Source organism: Neolamprologus multifasciatus, chromosome 9 (genome assembly GCF_963576455.1).
Source record: "Neolamprologus multifasciatus chromosome 9, fNeoMul1.2, whole genome shotgun sequence".
Classification (NCBI taxonomy): domain Eukaryota; kingdom Metazoa; phylum Chordata; class Actinopteri; order Cichliformes; family Cichlidae; genus Neolamprologus; species Neolamprologus multifasciatus.
In genome coordinates, this window is record NC_140447.1 from 15,251,267 (window position 1) to 15,266,765 (window position 15,499).

The following is a 15,499-nucleotide window of genomic DNA, read 5'->3' on the forward strand; positions in this document are numbered from 1 at the left end:
GAGGCTTGAGAATGCCACCAGACTGCAAAGACAGTAGGACATTGAAACACATTCATTCATACACATGAACTGCAGTTGTAACCACCCTCTTTAACCACTGTGGGTTGTCATCTGAATAATCCAAATTGTCTTGGCTTAAAAACCAGACTTATTTGAATTACTGGTCCGTTCATTTCTCCAATGCAGATTAGATGCCAGTAGTTCCAACCTTTTATATTAGTCCAGTGAAGTGAGAATGGTATGCAGAATGAGACAAATAAAGTGCCAGCAATCATAGGAATAAATGAGATGTTTAAATGATCCTGTAAACTATGTGTATGTCATCAGAATTGTTGTTGTGTAATAGCTAACCAAAGATATGTATTTTGAAGTATTTAAAAGCTTCCTTAAAATAACCTGCTTAAGCAAGTAGCCCATTTTATTTTAATCCTAGTACTTTGAAATGTTGTCAGCATATATAGCGTCTGTTTTTGGCTGCACTAAGATTACAAATTGTGATTGGGGTGCCTCAAGCCATAGAAATTGCAGTGTGGATTTTCGAAAAGAGTATTATTTGGTCCTTTTTCTTGCCTTCTACCATTGTCAGGAAGATTTTTCTCACTATAAAACTTAATAAAAGAAACTTACATCATGACAGCGGATTTAGACCATAGCTCTAAGTGTCTAGCTTGGGGGAATGAAACAGGACCTGTAATGCTTGTTTCCAATTCTAATTTTAAAATCTTTTGCTCTACTAGAGTAGCTATGAGTGATTCACATTAAAAACAAAAAATCATTTTGTTTAATCTCGTTGATGCAGCCCATATTCATCTACTCCCCAAGCAAGGCTCTCCCATAGAGGCCCCCATGCCTTTAAAACAGATTTATTCTGATTGGGTGCCCCTTGCAACACAGCAGGTTTGCACAGCAGGTGTGTGGGACTGCTGTGCTCACAAGCAGACCTTTGTGGCCGCAAGACCATATTACACTTTATGTGACCTCAATAAAATACAAAAAATGTTTATTTTAACCACTGACCACATTTAAAATAAGCATCCGAAACCGTAAACTTATATATGACAAAAAATAAGGAAAAGCGTAGAATTAGCACTTGGAGCTTGCCGGATATGGCAAGTTAACTAACAGTCTGCATTCTTGCTGAAAGTAGTGGCTTTCAGAGGGAAGGAAAAGTGTGGTTCTTGGCTCTGTCTTATAGTAACGCTGTTATTATGCTTTAGCCTGAATGTAAATGAACCTAGAATAAGACAAACTGGCGACCCATTTTAGCTTCTTAAAATTGCAACATCATAAAGTGTTTTCTCTGTATTAATGTTTTCACACTACAAAGAACACTTTACAGATTGCATCTCTAACCTGTGAATATTTAGTAGTGTTACCATGGTGAGCCAGGGACTTCATAGAACCCAGTCTGTTGCAGAACCTGTTGGCATGAATTTAGGTCCTAACTCACCTGATGTGCCAGATGGTTTGCAACTCTGAACCATCTGGGAAATTGTCCTTGGAGTCTTTTAAAAGGGCAGGCACTTAAAAAAAAATACTTGGCTGTAGATTAGATGGCCACTGGGCTACATCAACCAATCAGATCAATACACTACAATAGAGAGTGCTGAAGAGGAAAAACAAGCCTGCGGAAATTTGAAACCTTTGAAGCTAACTATTCTGTAAGGAAAATTTGTGCATAAAAGACGCTCATAGACATTCAGTTTCCCCCCCAAAAAAACTCTAGGCAGATGGCTGTGTGACCCATCTGTCTGTTGTCACACCTTAAACACTCCTGTAGCTGTGACCTTGATAGGCTTCCTGACGGGTCGCTGTTGCCGTCGTGATCTGTAGAATCTTTCCAGCTACCCAATGGTGAAGTCAAAAATACTTGTTTCCTAGAAAGATGCATAAAAGTCCTGGCTACCGGAAGCTAATTTTAAAAATGTTTTCAGGTGCCAAACACCTTGCATCTCCAGTTTGATTCTGCAGGGAATCTGGCTCAGAGCTTCACCCTGGGAGTCTGTAAAAAGGGATAAAGTTTTGGCTTTTCTGTCAGGTCTATTTGTATAAGGGCAGTGTTGGAAGAGAAGTGTGTCAGAATGTGTTCTGCTGTTGTTGTGTGAGTAGATTTGTCATTGGCTGGAATGCTGCATTGTGACTGTTTAAGGCATCCTTTACATTAATGTAGCTTTGACTCCAGCATTTTCTGACATGCTGTTGCATATAATCTGCTCCAGTGCTTTTAAAACTAAAATAAATTTGATAGGTTGTGTGTTGATTTTTATTTTACCAGACAGGCTTATGTAGCAGGATCTAAATTTATCTTTGTAGGTAATCGTTTCAAGTTTAAATTTAAATAGTTTTGTTCCTTTTTAAAAAATCTGGCTCCCCCTGATCTAAATTTTAATTCATACTAGCGCTACTATTCATTCTTTTTCTTTCTGTTTCTTCATGAAACCCCTCCCCTTCCTGCAGATTTTTAACTAGTTTTGTGAGGGTCTCTTTATTTGCCATCCTGTCTATGTGGCTCAGTTTCATGCCCTGTCCCCCTCTCTCCTGCCTCATTGTCTCTGTGTCTGACTCAGAGTAGCTGTGTCTGCTTCTGTGTATTACATAAGAGTTTGATTCTATAAATATCTGCAGGAGTGACCCACAGCTAATACGTGTGATGATTATGGAGAAAAGCTGAAACCTCACATCCTGTCACCCTGAGGCAGTGACAGACAGAAGAACTTGTTGAAGCATGTGGTTTTTCTTGCACTGAGCATATAATTTTTTTTCATTTCGTTATCGCATGCTTGTGTGCATGTGTGTCGCCTTCAATACTATGTACTTGCTTGTGACCATGGTAACTGTAGAAACAAACTATAATTTAATAGGCGCATTTCCGTTTTGTATTTTGTTTTTTAAAAAGAGGTGGAGAGAGAAACACAATCTTAGCAGCCTCTTGGAGATCCTAATATTGAATAATAATGGTTTAAAACATAGGTGTCAAACTCTGGCCCACGGGCCAAATTTGGCCCGCAGCCTAATTACATTTGACTGCGACTTTGTTCCAGTTTTGAATTTTGGCCCACTGTGTATTTGAGTTTGACACCCCTGGTTTAAAACATACACAGGATGTGACGAAATCAATGGCAAAATTACATTACAAAATTACATTACATCCTGCTCATGTCTCTGTAGTAGGAGTGAAATGATTCTGCAGATCCATGGTTAGTTTGTATCTTCTTTGTTTTTATAGTTTTCATTCTTAATTATTTCCATTTCGTTTGAACCCCAATAATCTATAAATATAACATCAACCACATCTCCACATAGCTCAGTTGCGGATCAGTGACATACACGTCACCAAGCTTTATTTTGCAACCTATATGGCTAAAACCACATGGTTTAAAAGATGCCTTTAATAAAAAATAGTGGAGGAAATGCTTAGCTAACAGTACTTTATTAGTGGTGATATTGGTAGTAAAATCTGTTTTACTTTGCATTTCTAAGCACTGGCCCTTTATGGCTGATGGGGTGTTGTCGTCACCCTGGTAGGCAGGCGGGTGGGTGACATGGACACCCAAGTTTGTGAATGTGATAACTTGAGAAGAAAGCAACATAGGAGTTTCAAATTGATAACATAGGTGTATCTACTAAAAATCTTGGACGAGTTCGTAGCTCAGTGACCTCAGCCTCAAGGTCAGGGGTCAGAGGCCAAGTTTTCTTAAAATTTTGTGAATGCGATAAGTTGAGAACAAGGCAACATTGGATTTTGAAATCCATACCATAGGTGGATCTATTAGGAAGCTAAGGGGTACCCCTGGCTGCTGCCAGTATTTTTTTTTTCTTTCCCCCAGTACATATTGAGTTGTACTGAGAGGTAACTTTTTGTATTTCCTGTAAACCATAGAAAGAAGGCAAATTATGATGCAGTATTATGTACTATGTCGTAGACCACCACTGCTTGGGACTATGGTGAAAGTTGGTGTACCAACAGTTGTTATTGTTCAGGCTCAGATCTTTTTCGGCATCATTGCATGTAGAAGAACATGTTATCTTATATTGGGATCATACTTACGTTGACATGTTTTCAAAACCACACCCATTGTGGAAAAATTTAAATCAACAGATAAATAACCGTGGTTCTAAAGAAGTTAAAAATGCAAGATACCGAGTAACATATTAGCTTTGTGAACACTGTAGGTAAATCTTTTCAACAGTTTGCAAAACAATAATAATCAAATGTTAGGATATGACCACAGCAACTGAATGAAGTAAACCGCAACTCACTTCAGACTCCTTAAATTTCATCCCAACTAAACACCTGGAAAGTTTAACAGTCACAACACTATTCCAAAATACCATTTTTATGATATACAGTCATGTCAAAAAACTGTTTTCACATGACTCTGTGCAGTCCTATTAAATGGAGTACCCTCCATGATTTAATAGCTTGTAGAATCACCTTTTAGCAGCAATAACTTGAAGCAATCTTTTTTTTTTGGTATCCTTTTTGTATTTTTGTAAATCAGTCTCTCACATTATTGTGGAGGAATTTTGGCTGACTCTTCATTACAATTTTGCTTCAGTGCAGTTAGGTTTGCATGCATTCATTCATGCACAGCTCTCTTTGTGGACTGCTGCAGCATTGTAATTGAGTTGAGTTCTGGACTTTGGGCCTTTCCAGCACCTCGAGTGTTTTTTGTTTTTTTGTGTTTTTTTAGCAACTCTGTTGTAGATTTGCTTCTGCGGAATCACTCTCTTGTTGCATGACCCAATTTAAAGATTTAATTTACAGAGGAATTCATGGTCAAATTACCTTGCAAGGTGTCCAGGTCCTGTGGCCGCACAGTGAACCCAAATCATCACCCCTTCGACCACAGTTGGTATGAGGTGTTTGTGCTGATATGGTATTTGTTTTTCACCAAAATAGCTCTATTTGCACTAGCAAGTGTCACCAATCTCTGTAGATTTTGTGACACTTGCTTGTGATCAATCAAGTGAATTTGATAAGCTGTACCTAAAGGCATGCATAGTTTTTCACTGGATTGCACAATGTCCTGTGGAAACTATTTTTTTCATACGGCCATAAGCTAAAGTACTCCAAATTGCCTTTGTGGAAGTTCCTGTTGCAGTGTATCGCCTGCACCACATTTTGCTGTGATGATTAACACATAGATGGGTAGATTGGTGTTGGTTTCACAAGGATAAACCAACACCAGCAAAACTTTTGCAACTGGTAAAGATAGCAAAAACAGGCTTTTAGTAATAGCTGCCAAAGTTGATTAAAACCAGTTATGACTATGTCCATGGGAGGACATAGCTGTCACTGTGTTTGTCGCTGTAGGCTGTGCTTCATTTATTCTGATTCTGGTTGTGACACATTTGTTTAATACGTGTAAACACATGCAGCAGCGCTGATTATGCTGTCTAAATGTTGCACTGAAGCTGCTGTACTTCTGCACTCCTGTGATGTATTGATAGCAAATCTGTCATAGAAGTACTGCTGATTCAAATAGTTGTACAGCAGGTTATATTCACAGCACCATACATTAAACCACAGGCGCAGCAAAAGGCTGAACAGTACTCGTAGCCAGCAATTTCCTGACAGATCAAAGTGGTTTTATGTTGTTCAAAATTAAATCAGTACTAAAATCAGTACTAAGCAATACAAATGCATCACACTATACTTGCAGTATCTATTTGCACTGATGTGTACTGTATGGTCCAAAACAAGAGGGGAATCTAATCTATAGTTAATAATCGTCTTTCACATTAAGAAAAGAGAAGACAGAAAGGTGTAAGTACAATAGAAGTTGCTTTATAAGTAGCAGTCCAGTCCATTTACAATGTTAACCTAAGACTGTGAATTACTTTCATTTACTTGTCTCCTTAGAGATATTTAAGGTTATTTTATGTGTGCCCACCAATAGCCTATTTAACAGTTACAGCTAACATTTAAAAGAAAAAAAAAAATAAATAAATAAATAAAATAAAAATCTTAAAAGACATTGACAAAAATTCCCCTAAAGCTAAGATCCTGCAGGTCGCAAGGCTAACAGTTAACTGGCAGAAACCCTAAATAACCTTTCTAGCCGTCACTAGAACAATGAACAATTTTCCCCACCTACAGTGAAGTGAAACATGTTTTTCTTAAAAGCGAGACCAGACCTATTATATATGCAACTATCAAATAATGGTATGTGAAAATGTTTCCTGTTTCTCTTTCTAAAAATGTTATGTTTGACCTTTACTAACAAAGGTTCAAGAGGAACTCATCAGAATGATTACATTACCAAGTTAACTTTTTCCACTGATAACACATTCTGCTTATAGTTTGCAAATCAGTAATGGTGTTATCAGAAAAGATAAGTATGATCATGATTGGTCGCATCTTTCCTGTTCATTGTCAAATGTGTCCCTGAGGGCTACCCATCTTGATTGCGGGTCTGATTAGTTTTGTTTCTTTTATATAAAGGTCTGGGAGCAGTTTTCTTTTCAGCTCTGTTTCATTCGCTCTTTCAACTATTAGTGAGTCATCTGTCATTGTGCAGAAAGATGAGGCTATGCCGAGCTGCTGACAAAGCATGCTATCTTCACCAACTTCCTGTCCAATGGAGCAACAGCGCACACTTACTTCACTCTAGGCCGGAAAACCAGTCTTCATCACCATGGAGACAAAAAGGAAGTGGTGGTGTGAAATTGTCTGTAAGTTTGATAGATGGAGGAAAATAAGCACATGAACTGGATGGTCATATGAGAGCCTGAAACATGAATTAGCTCTACTTAACATTATATGGTGTGGGCTAGGCGCAACTATAGTCAACTATAGTGAAGTTTATATACAACATTTCCACAAAGGCACCTGCGCAGATGTTTAGCATCAAGGTAGAAGGCTATAAAAAAATCTTCATTTGTAGAAAAATAGGGCAACATTGTCATCCTGGGTAGGCACTTTCTCATGTTTCCCTTTGCTGTTTTTATGGTTGTGAAATTTAAAGGTAGCAACAAGGACATTTGCTGAAATAGTAACTCTACACAAATGGTCATATGAGGGTAGTTTGGGGAAAAATTAACCTCGAGGGACCCATCGTCTCTTTTATCTAACAGATATTTTCATCTCAATTGTCATTGCTGAACACTAGTGTCCTCACAGACACGTGTGTGTGTCTGTGTCTGTGTGGTGTGATGAGGCATTGTCTCTGCTCTTGTGTGAAATGCAGCTTTGTTGATTAGGTGACATCTCCCTTGTGTACCCAGGATGCATCTGTTGTATTACGTCACTGTGACGACAGTGCCTGTCACAACAGGGTGCTGAACCATACTTGGATATGACATCTGTGAACTTGGGTCCAGGTTCAAGTGGCAGAACAGGCTCAGATTATACACTTGACCAAAATAAATGAATATCACGAGCCTGTGGGGAATTAGCCCTACATCTTGGCTGTGCTGGGAATTTGTTAGTCATTTGTTACAGATTTTTCTTAAATTATTAATGCTGAACGTCTACATTTTAATATAGCAGTTTCGTCATATATAATAATTTGAGAGTGGACAAGATCATAGATGTATTCTTCCACGCTCAGCCTGTTAATTCATGTCTTCACCTGACTGTGACTGGTATTATGAACTTTCTGTTGCATACTGTCTCCAACATTTCTGCAACTTTACAAGGCTGCAGATGATCTTCAATGGTAAAAACATTGGATACCTCGTTTAAGTGAGATGCTGAAGTCGTGATATGACACCTCATTATGAATCTCAGCACAATCCTAGCTGTAAGCAATGTAGAAAACTTAAATCACATTTGAGACTTGGCTGCAGAGGAACATGCACATGTCTTGTTATTAATCAGTCAAAATGAAATATTTTAGGCTACTCCCTGCACCGTCATCACGAGTGTGCTTGGTGGAATGATTGGAGGGTTATTAATAGATTCAAGGAACCTGCTAGGAAGCCTGTCGGCAGCCAACAACAAATACGCAAACACACACACAAATACACACATCGTATGTGTATCAAGCTGTGCCTGATTCATAGCAAATGTCAGGTCTGTGCAGTGCAACAATGTGAAGCATGGCCAGCTCCAAGGGAAGCTTCTGCAAATGTACCATAGGTGATCACAGCTCTCCTGTTCACTGTATAAGGTTCATTGAAGCATCACTCTTGAAATTCAAGGTAAATGTCACTGGGGGGTTTGAAAGGATGAGTGCTCAATTTTTAGCTAGTAATGAGGACACCCCAGTTTCTTTTAAAATTGCATTTCAGAGCCTAGAGAAATGACATTGCACACTGAAAAGAAAATGTCATTATGCTCTGAACTGTAAACATGTTCTATCAAGAAGATTAGAAAATAGCAGGGCTTCACAGACTGCAGGATCTTGAAGAAGCATATTAAGATTAACTTTTCTGAAACACATTCTCTTACTGCTACAAATCCACATGTTATCTAGACTCTATTTATGTCTTGTATTAGACATTATATAGACATTACAGGCTGTGTGTCACTAAAGTCCCCATTTTGTCATTGTCTGTACATTTAAAAACATTTGCATTTTCTGGAGCATTTCTTTTTGATTCTCTTCACTGCCTGTCCTTCAGATTTGTAGATGACATGATTCTAGAAATGTAATCTATTAAAATGTTCACATTGCCAGTTGTTCAGTGCTGAAGATTATCATTAATTGATGGCCCTGGACACATTGGTTAATGCTCTTTTAAATAATAAAGCACAATAACTTGTATATCTGCTTTAGTGTGGGTTACAAATTCATCCATCAATGTTTTGTTTTCAGGACCCCAAATTTCAGATATCTCAGTTATGTAGGATTGATAACTGTAATATTAGAACAGCCAAACCGAGCACAATCCATCTTAACTTTATTTCCACATTGTGTAGAAACATAAAATGAATGAATCCTTTAAGTGTTAATTTCCTCGGTCACTGCATCATATTTTGTCTAGGATTTCTGGGACCTCTTATACACCACATGCTTCACAGACATGCTTTAAGCTGCTTCGTTTTCCTAGATGCATGACTGATTGATCCTGTTTTTGTGTTTTTCTTTGCACAGATAAACGAGTTAAGCCATGTCCAGATTCCCATCATGCTCATGCCAGATGACTTCAAGGCCTATTCTAAGATTAAAGTGGACAACCACCTGTTCAACAAGTAAGTTCTTTTTTTAAATTCAAAGGTTATTGTGTGTCACCAAAATAATGTGTTTTTTAAATTAAGCATAAAGGAGTAACAAAACACGCTAAATAGCATTCATGAATCCTTGAGGCCAAGTCCATAACATGCAACTGTTTCAATTAGATTGATTGTCATTTTAACTGATTTTTTTATTTATTTATTTATTTTTATTTGAATTTTTATTGAATTTTATTTTATTTTATTTGTATTCTTTCACTTATTGTTGCATGTGTGTTGTTGCTGCCTGTGTTTGAGTAATTTCTGTAACTGTGAGACACCTGCTGCTGCCTATCTTGGCCAGGTCTCCCTTGAAAAAGAGGTTTTTAATCTCAATGGGATTTTCCTGGTTAAATAAAGGTTAATAAAAATAAATAATAATGAACTCTTCGTTATGTTTTTCTGATTTTTTTTGTGTACACACAGGGAGAACATGCCTAGCCATTTCAAGTTCAAAGAGTACTGCCCTCTGGTGTTTCGAAACCTCAGGGAGAGGTTTGGCATCGATGATCAGGACTTTTTGGTAAAAAAAAAAGACTTCTACCATTTGTAGTATAAGATTGGTTTAAATTTGAATATTGGGTTGTCACTTACTAAAGATAACCATGTTTTTTTAGTACATGTTTCACAGTCTAATAACTTTAACAATCTAAGCACACTTAAACACATAACTACTCCAAAACAAATGCAGTCATCTTTTCCCTCTTTTGTTTGAGCCCACTCTGTCTTCAGTTTTTGCTCTTTCCCAGTAAATCCCTGTTTCCCGGTGCAGTATGTGAGTTGGCTGTATTTGGATGTCATTGTCTCCCAGCTCAGTGCAGCTGTCCCTCTTACATGTTTTCATTAGGGCTCAGCTGGCTGCAGTAGGAGTTGAAAGTCACCGGTCCAAAATGCCACATTGTCACTATTAAACTGATTTTCTGTATTAGACACTTGTTGAAGACAGAAGGTTTAAAGGTTTGTTTGTTATTTTTCATGGTGCTTAATGTCAGACGTATTATTTTATGTGTTGGGAAGGTCATTAGAGTGCAACAGTAACCATTATGTTAAATAAATTATGAGAAAAATTGGTAACCACTGCAAAAAATTTTATAAATTTAAGCATTTCTTTAGCGTGTTGAGCTTGTTACTCAAATGATTTCAATATTGCACTAAGACTTGGTTATTTCTTACTTTTCATACTTTTTAGCAGTCTCAAAAAGCAAATCTTCAGTAAGCTTCTAAACATAAGAAGAAATTATATTGTTGTTTCTGCCACATAACTCCAAAGTTTGTTGTCATTCTGCAACATAAGCAACATAAGCTAACAGTTTAAGAGAGGGGGTGAGGAATTCTTAGAGAATGAGAGATTGAGCCACAGGGTATTGGATCATCTTACTTGTGAGCTCCAAAGTCTGGGCAGCAGCTGTTTGCGTCTGTGTGTAGCTTTGGCAGCGCAGCAGCCGTAGGGGTCAAACCCTCATATGTTTAGACTAGAGTGTGGGAGGTGGTGAAACAATAAGAATGCAGATCTACTTGCTGTATTTCTGAGCTCCCTCACAACTGTGCACTACCTCAGAAATGTAATTTCCCTATCAGCTATTCAATAATGAGAGGTCAATATGAGTTCTGACTCTTTTTCAAAACAGGTTTTATAGGGAAGTTAGGATTGTCAAAGAGCAAAGATGACAAGCTGCTGTCATTTCATTGTGCACGTCCTTATCCTTGTTTCATCTTTGTTTGTGCTCTGTGTTTGCAGAACTCTCTGACACGCAGTGCTCCCTTAAACAGTGAGGCCCAGGGACGCAGCGGGGCCCGCTTCCATACCTCTTACGACAAACGGTACGTCATCAAGACCATCAGCAGCGAGGATGTGGCCGAGATGCACAACATTCTAAAGAAATACCATCAGGTAAAGAGGGCTTTTTTAACTATAATGTATGACTTACTGTTTATTATTCCATAGGAAGAAATAGATTATGCTAGCCTATGATGATGGCTGATGAAAATAACATCACAAGGAAAAGGGACAAGCTGTTGTCTTTAATAATACAACTTCTTATTGATCTTGCAGTTTAAGCAGTGATAAAAAAAAAACTATGGGTTCCATAGTCATGCCATGTCCACTGATAGCTGTTGTAATAGGAGCCCCTTACTCCCTTTACTCTGTTTATCATCTCTCAGGAAAAAGCTAAGTTGTGCTTTGCTTTAAAAATCTCTTTCTTTATTCCATAAACTCTCCCTGTTAGTACAGGCATTAAGTATCCATTGTGACTGAAAAAAGGGTCATATATTTGTCTTCTTCACACTCTTTCTGTAGTTTATTGTTGAGTGCCATGGCAACACGCTGCTTCCTCAGTTTCTGGGGATGTACCGGCTCACAGTGGATGGGGATGAGACTTACATGATTGTTACTCGCAATGTCTTCTCTCACCGCCTTTCTGTCTACAAGAAATATGATCTGAAGGTAAGAGGGAAGGAAAGAAGAACACACGAAAAAGAAATGAAATGAAGGAGGAGAGGTGATCAGATACAGCATGAATGTGAAAAGAAATTAAATCTGTGTGTCTTTGTTTTTTGTTTGTTTTTCTAAGGGGTCCACTGTGGCAAGAGAGGCGAGCGACAAGGAGAAGGTATAGTCACCTGCTGAGAACTAAGGTCCACTGTTATACATAATCACGAATACTAAATATCTGGATAGGACTCTTAGCCATACCTGTCTGCTTTGAGCAGTAAATGATAATATTAGCTAGAATTCTTAATAAAAGTAAAAGCTTTAGATTTCAAAGCAAACTAAACAAGTCCACCAGACTTCCACTTAAATTTGCAAAGTGTTGCTTAATGAAGTTCTGAGTCGGTGTTGTCTTAAACAGCTGTGCTGTGTACCCTGCCGATGTCTTGGTTCTGGTACTACTGAACAGTCCTGGCAGTCTGAGGAATAGTTTAAATATAGTATATTAAACGTGAATATTTTGTTTAAATAACATGTCATAGGAAAGCCATGTGGACGATTAGAGAATGAGAAAGAAAACAACCTGTTTCCAGTGTTTTCGAACAGTTTCAGGCTCACTGTCATCACCCAAATGGTTTAACTAACAGGACTCTGGTGTCTGCTTTTGTTTCCCTTTGGGTGGGGATGACAGTAGCAAATATCCATCTCCTTCAGGTAGCACCTACTTTGTCACTCCATTCCCTTTCTAGCCACTGCATGGTATTTTTGTTCCTTTTAATTTGCTTCATTCCCTCTAACCTGGCTTCTGCTGATCCATTAGTTCCCCTGCTTGCTGTCTGTGTGTGAAAGACTGATGGTTGTGTGCATCTGCGCGTGTGACTCTATGTCAGGCTGTTTGTTGTTGTAATGTTTTTATTCGGACAGATGTTGTCTCAGGATTGAGTATGTTGTGTTTTTTATGTATTTGTCTGGTTGGTTGGTGTGTGTGTGTGTGTGTGATTGTGTGTGTGTAAACAGTGTATATGAGCAGGACATTTTGTGCGATGGAAGTTTTGCTGTTTGATGTGAGAAACAGCCTATTTTTGAGCTTTTGGCTGCTTGAACAGAGTCACCTGTTGAAAATGAGTTGTCACAGAATTTGCAGAAATCTGACTGATTTTGTCTTTTGTGTTAAATGTGTATTAGCTAACAACAGTTCAAATGGTTACCTTGCCTGATAAGAAGAGTTTTATTTAGCTGTTTTTTGTTTTGTTTTTTTCCTTAAGGTTGAAAGTTTGATCTAGAACAATGATACTTACAGACATCGTCTTTGATTACTTTGCAGTGCAGTGTATCAGCTTAGCAAGATGGAAAACTCACTGCTCTTTTCATTTTTTGCATACACATTTATTTCTGCAAAGTTTAGTCTTTGCCTGTAAAAGGTATTTACGTAGGCTGCCCCAGTTTTGAACCACAGCAGCTTGAAGCGAGTTATATGGGGGGCTTACTTGTGGAACACCATGCAGTGAGACATGGAAGACTTCAGGGAATCCCTGAACTAAATATAGCCCCCTGTACATTGGGGAACAAGCAAAATATTATTATGGTTAAAACAGATGAGTGGAAAAACAAAGCAGCTGAGGATTTAACACACACGTGAGCCTACTATGTGACCTCTTTTCATCTGCAGCGCAGCTGTGTGAAGCACCATTTGCTGTCTAGCAATAGAGATTAAGAAGCAACAGGATACATTTTGGCAAGCTCGCATGTATTAAGTCACATGTTATATTTTCTGAGACAAACTGTCACTCTTAACTTAAACGACAACAATTTCAAAGAAATTGGGCCGCTGTTTAAAATGTAAAATAAAAATGAATGCAAATCTCATGAACTCATATTTTATTCATAATAGAACATAGAAAACAAATGTTTAAACTGAGAAAATGTATTTGTAATTTAATGGCAGCAGCACATCTCAGAAAAGTTTGGGCAGGTTTGGACTTGGAGCAGGAATGTTGTCCCATTCTTGTCTGATATAGGATTCCAGCTGTTCAAAAGTCCTGCGTTTTAGCATTTTCTTGCTGAAATGTACAAATATGCCCAAAAAAGATGTGAATGGAAGCACGTGTTGCTCTAAAACCTAAGTATGCCTTTCAGCTTTTATGGTGCCTTTCCAGATGTGCAAGCTGCCAATTCCACAGGCATTAATGCACCCCCATACCATCAGATGCAGGCATTTAAACAGATGCTGACAACAAGCTGGATGGTTCTTCTATTTAATCTAGAGGACGAAGCGTTTTCCAAAAACAATTTTAAACTTCGATTTGCCTGACCACAGAACAGTCTTCTACTTTACTTCTCTGGGCACTTTGGCCCAGATAAGACAGTAGTGCTCCTGGATCATGTTCACGGATGGCTCCTTTGCAGGGTAGAGAGCTTGACTGTGATTTCTGGAAATGTTCCTGAGCCCATGCAGTGATTTCCATGACAGAATCATGGATGTTTTTAATACTGTGTCATCTGATGGCCTGAAGATAACGGGCATCCAGTATTGATCTTTGTTCCTTCCACACAGAGATTTCTCAGAATCAGAGTCTCTGAAACTTTTGATGGTAGTCTTTGAAATTTAAAGTTGAAGAACATTATTCTGAAATTGTTTCCTACAATTTGTAGATCGAGTTTCTTGCGGATTGTGAACCTCTACCCATCTTTCCTTCTGAAAAACTCTGTCGCTCTAAGATGCTCTTTTTACACCCAGTCATGTTACCGGCCCATTGCCCGCTAGCCTAATTAGTAGTAAAATGTTCCTCTAGCTGTTTCTTTTTTAGTACCACTTACTTTTCCAGCCTTTCATTGTGCAGTTGCAAAGTTTTGAGACGTGCTGTTGTCATCAAATTTAAAATGAGCTAATGTTTTTCACGAAGTAATAAAAGTTCTCATTTTTAACAGTTTTTGATATGCTTTCCATAGTTTGTGGTCAATAACGTGGCTTTATGGGATTTGCAAATCATTGCTGCTTGTTGGTTTTCTTTGTTTTTTAGATTTTATTCTTTGGACTTCTTTGGAACTGGGGTAATACTACACGTTGTTGCCTGTAGGTTGTATTGATTTCTTTGCTTAGTTTAACTTTTAGCTAATAAGCAATACATAACGAAATAACAAGTAACAATACGTGAAGCTTCTTTACTCTAATACTTATCTTATAGTTAAACTGCAGAGTGCAAAATACAGCATCTGATCACACATACATTTACACCAGACTTGGAACAGATCTCACAGAGTTAACTAAGGTTCAGCCTTTAGAGATCAAGATCTGGCCACACACACACACACAGGAATACAAACATGCTTAAGTTACGTTTGCTCTCACACACTCAGTGGGTCAGTAAGATGTCTAAGAAGTAAAATGGTGTCAAATAAGAATAAAAAAGGGAAACAGTCCATTTTGCTCAGTCTGTATTCTTAAAAAAAAAAAAAGTTTTAAAGAAACACACACAAACAACAAGCACGGCTCTCGAGTCCTCTCCTGACTGCATGGCCCTCTCCCTTTCATGCATGCATCTGCATGGTATATATAATGTTTTTCTGCATCCTTTACGAAGTTACATGATTTCAAACACATTCCGATGTGTATGAACACCGGTCTCATTTTTTTGCACATTGTGGGCATTTTCTGTTCTACTCATGTATGACATGTATATTTCTTTTCTTTTTTTTCATGAAATAAATTCTGTGGTTCTTGTAGCTGCTGTCTCAGGGGTTTGGCTGTCAAACAGCAGCAGCAGCTGGCTTTTCTGACACATTTTATATACAGCATTTACCAGAAAAACAGTCAGGTGGTTGACACCTTAATTTATTTTATTCTTAAACGTAGAGCTCAAATGAGGTTATACTGGTCTTATATGGGCCTATTAAATCATGTTATT

The 15,499-nt window shown here is 38.1% G+C and overlaps 1 protein-coding gene across 3 annotated transcripts in view; it reads left to right on the forward strand.

Annotated features, from left to right (window-relative positions):
* pip4k2aa (phosphatidylinositol-5-phosphate 4-kinase, type II, alpha a) overlaps nt 1-15,499 on the forward strand; it is a 28,394-nt gene that overhangs the window by 3,789 nt on the left and 9,106 nt on the right. For all 3 annotated transcript variants that reach the window (XM_085172800.1, XM_085172801.1, XM_085172802.1), the window contains exons 2-6: nt 9,045-9,142; nt 9,590-9,686; nt 10,902-11,054; nt 11,463-11,609; nt 11,737-11,775. In XM_085172800.1, the coding sequence (XP_085028926.1) occupies nt 9,045-9,142; nt 9,590-9,686; nt 10,902-11,054; nt 11,463-11,609; nt 11,737-11,775 (534 nt within the window). The remainder of the gene's footprint in view (nt 1-9,044; nt 9,143-9,589; nt 9,687-10,901; nt 11,055-11,462; nt 11,610-11,736; nt 11,776-15,499) is intronic.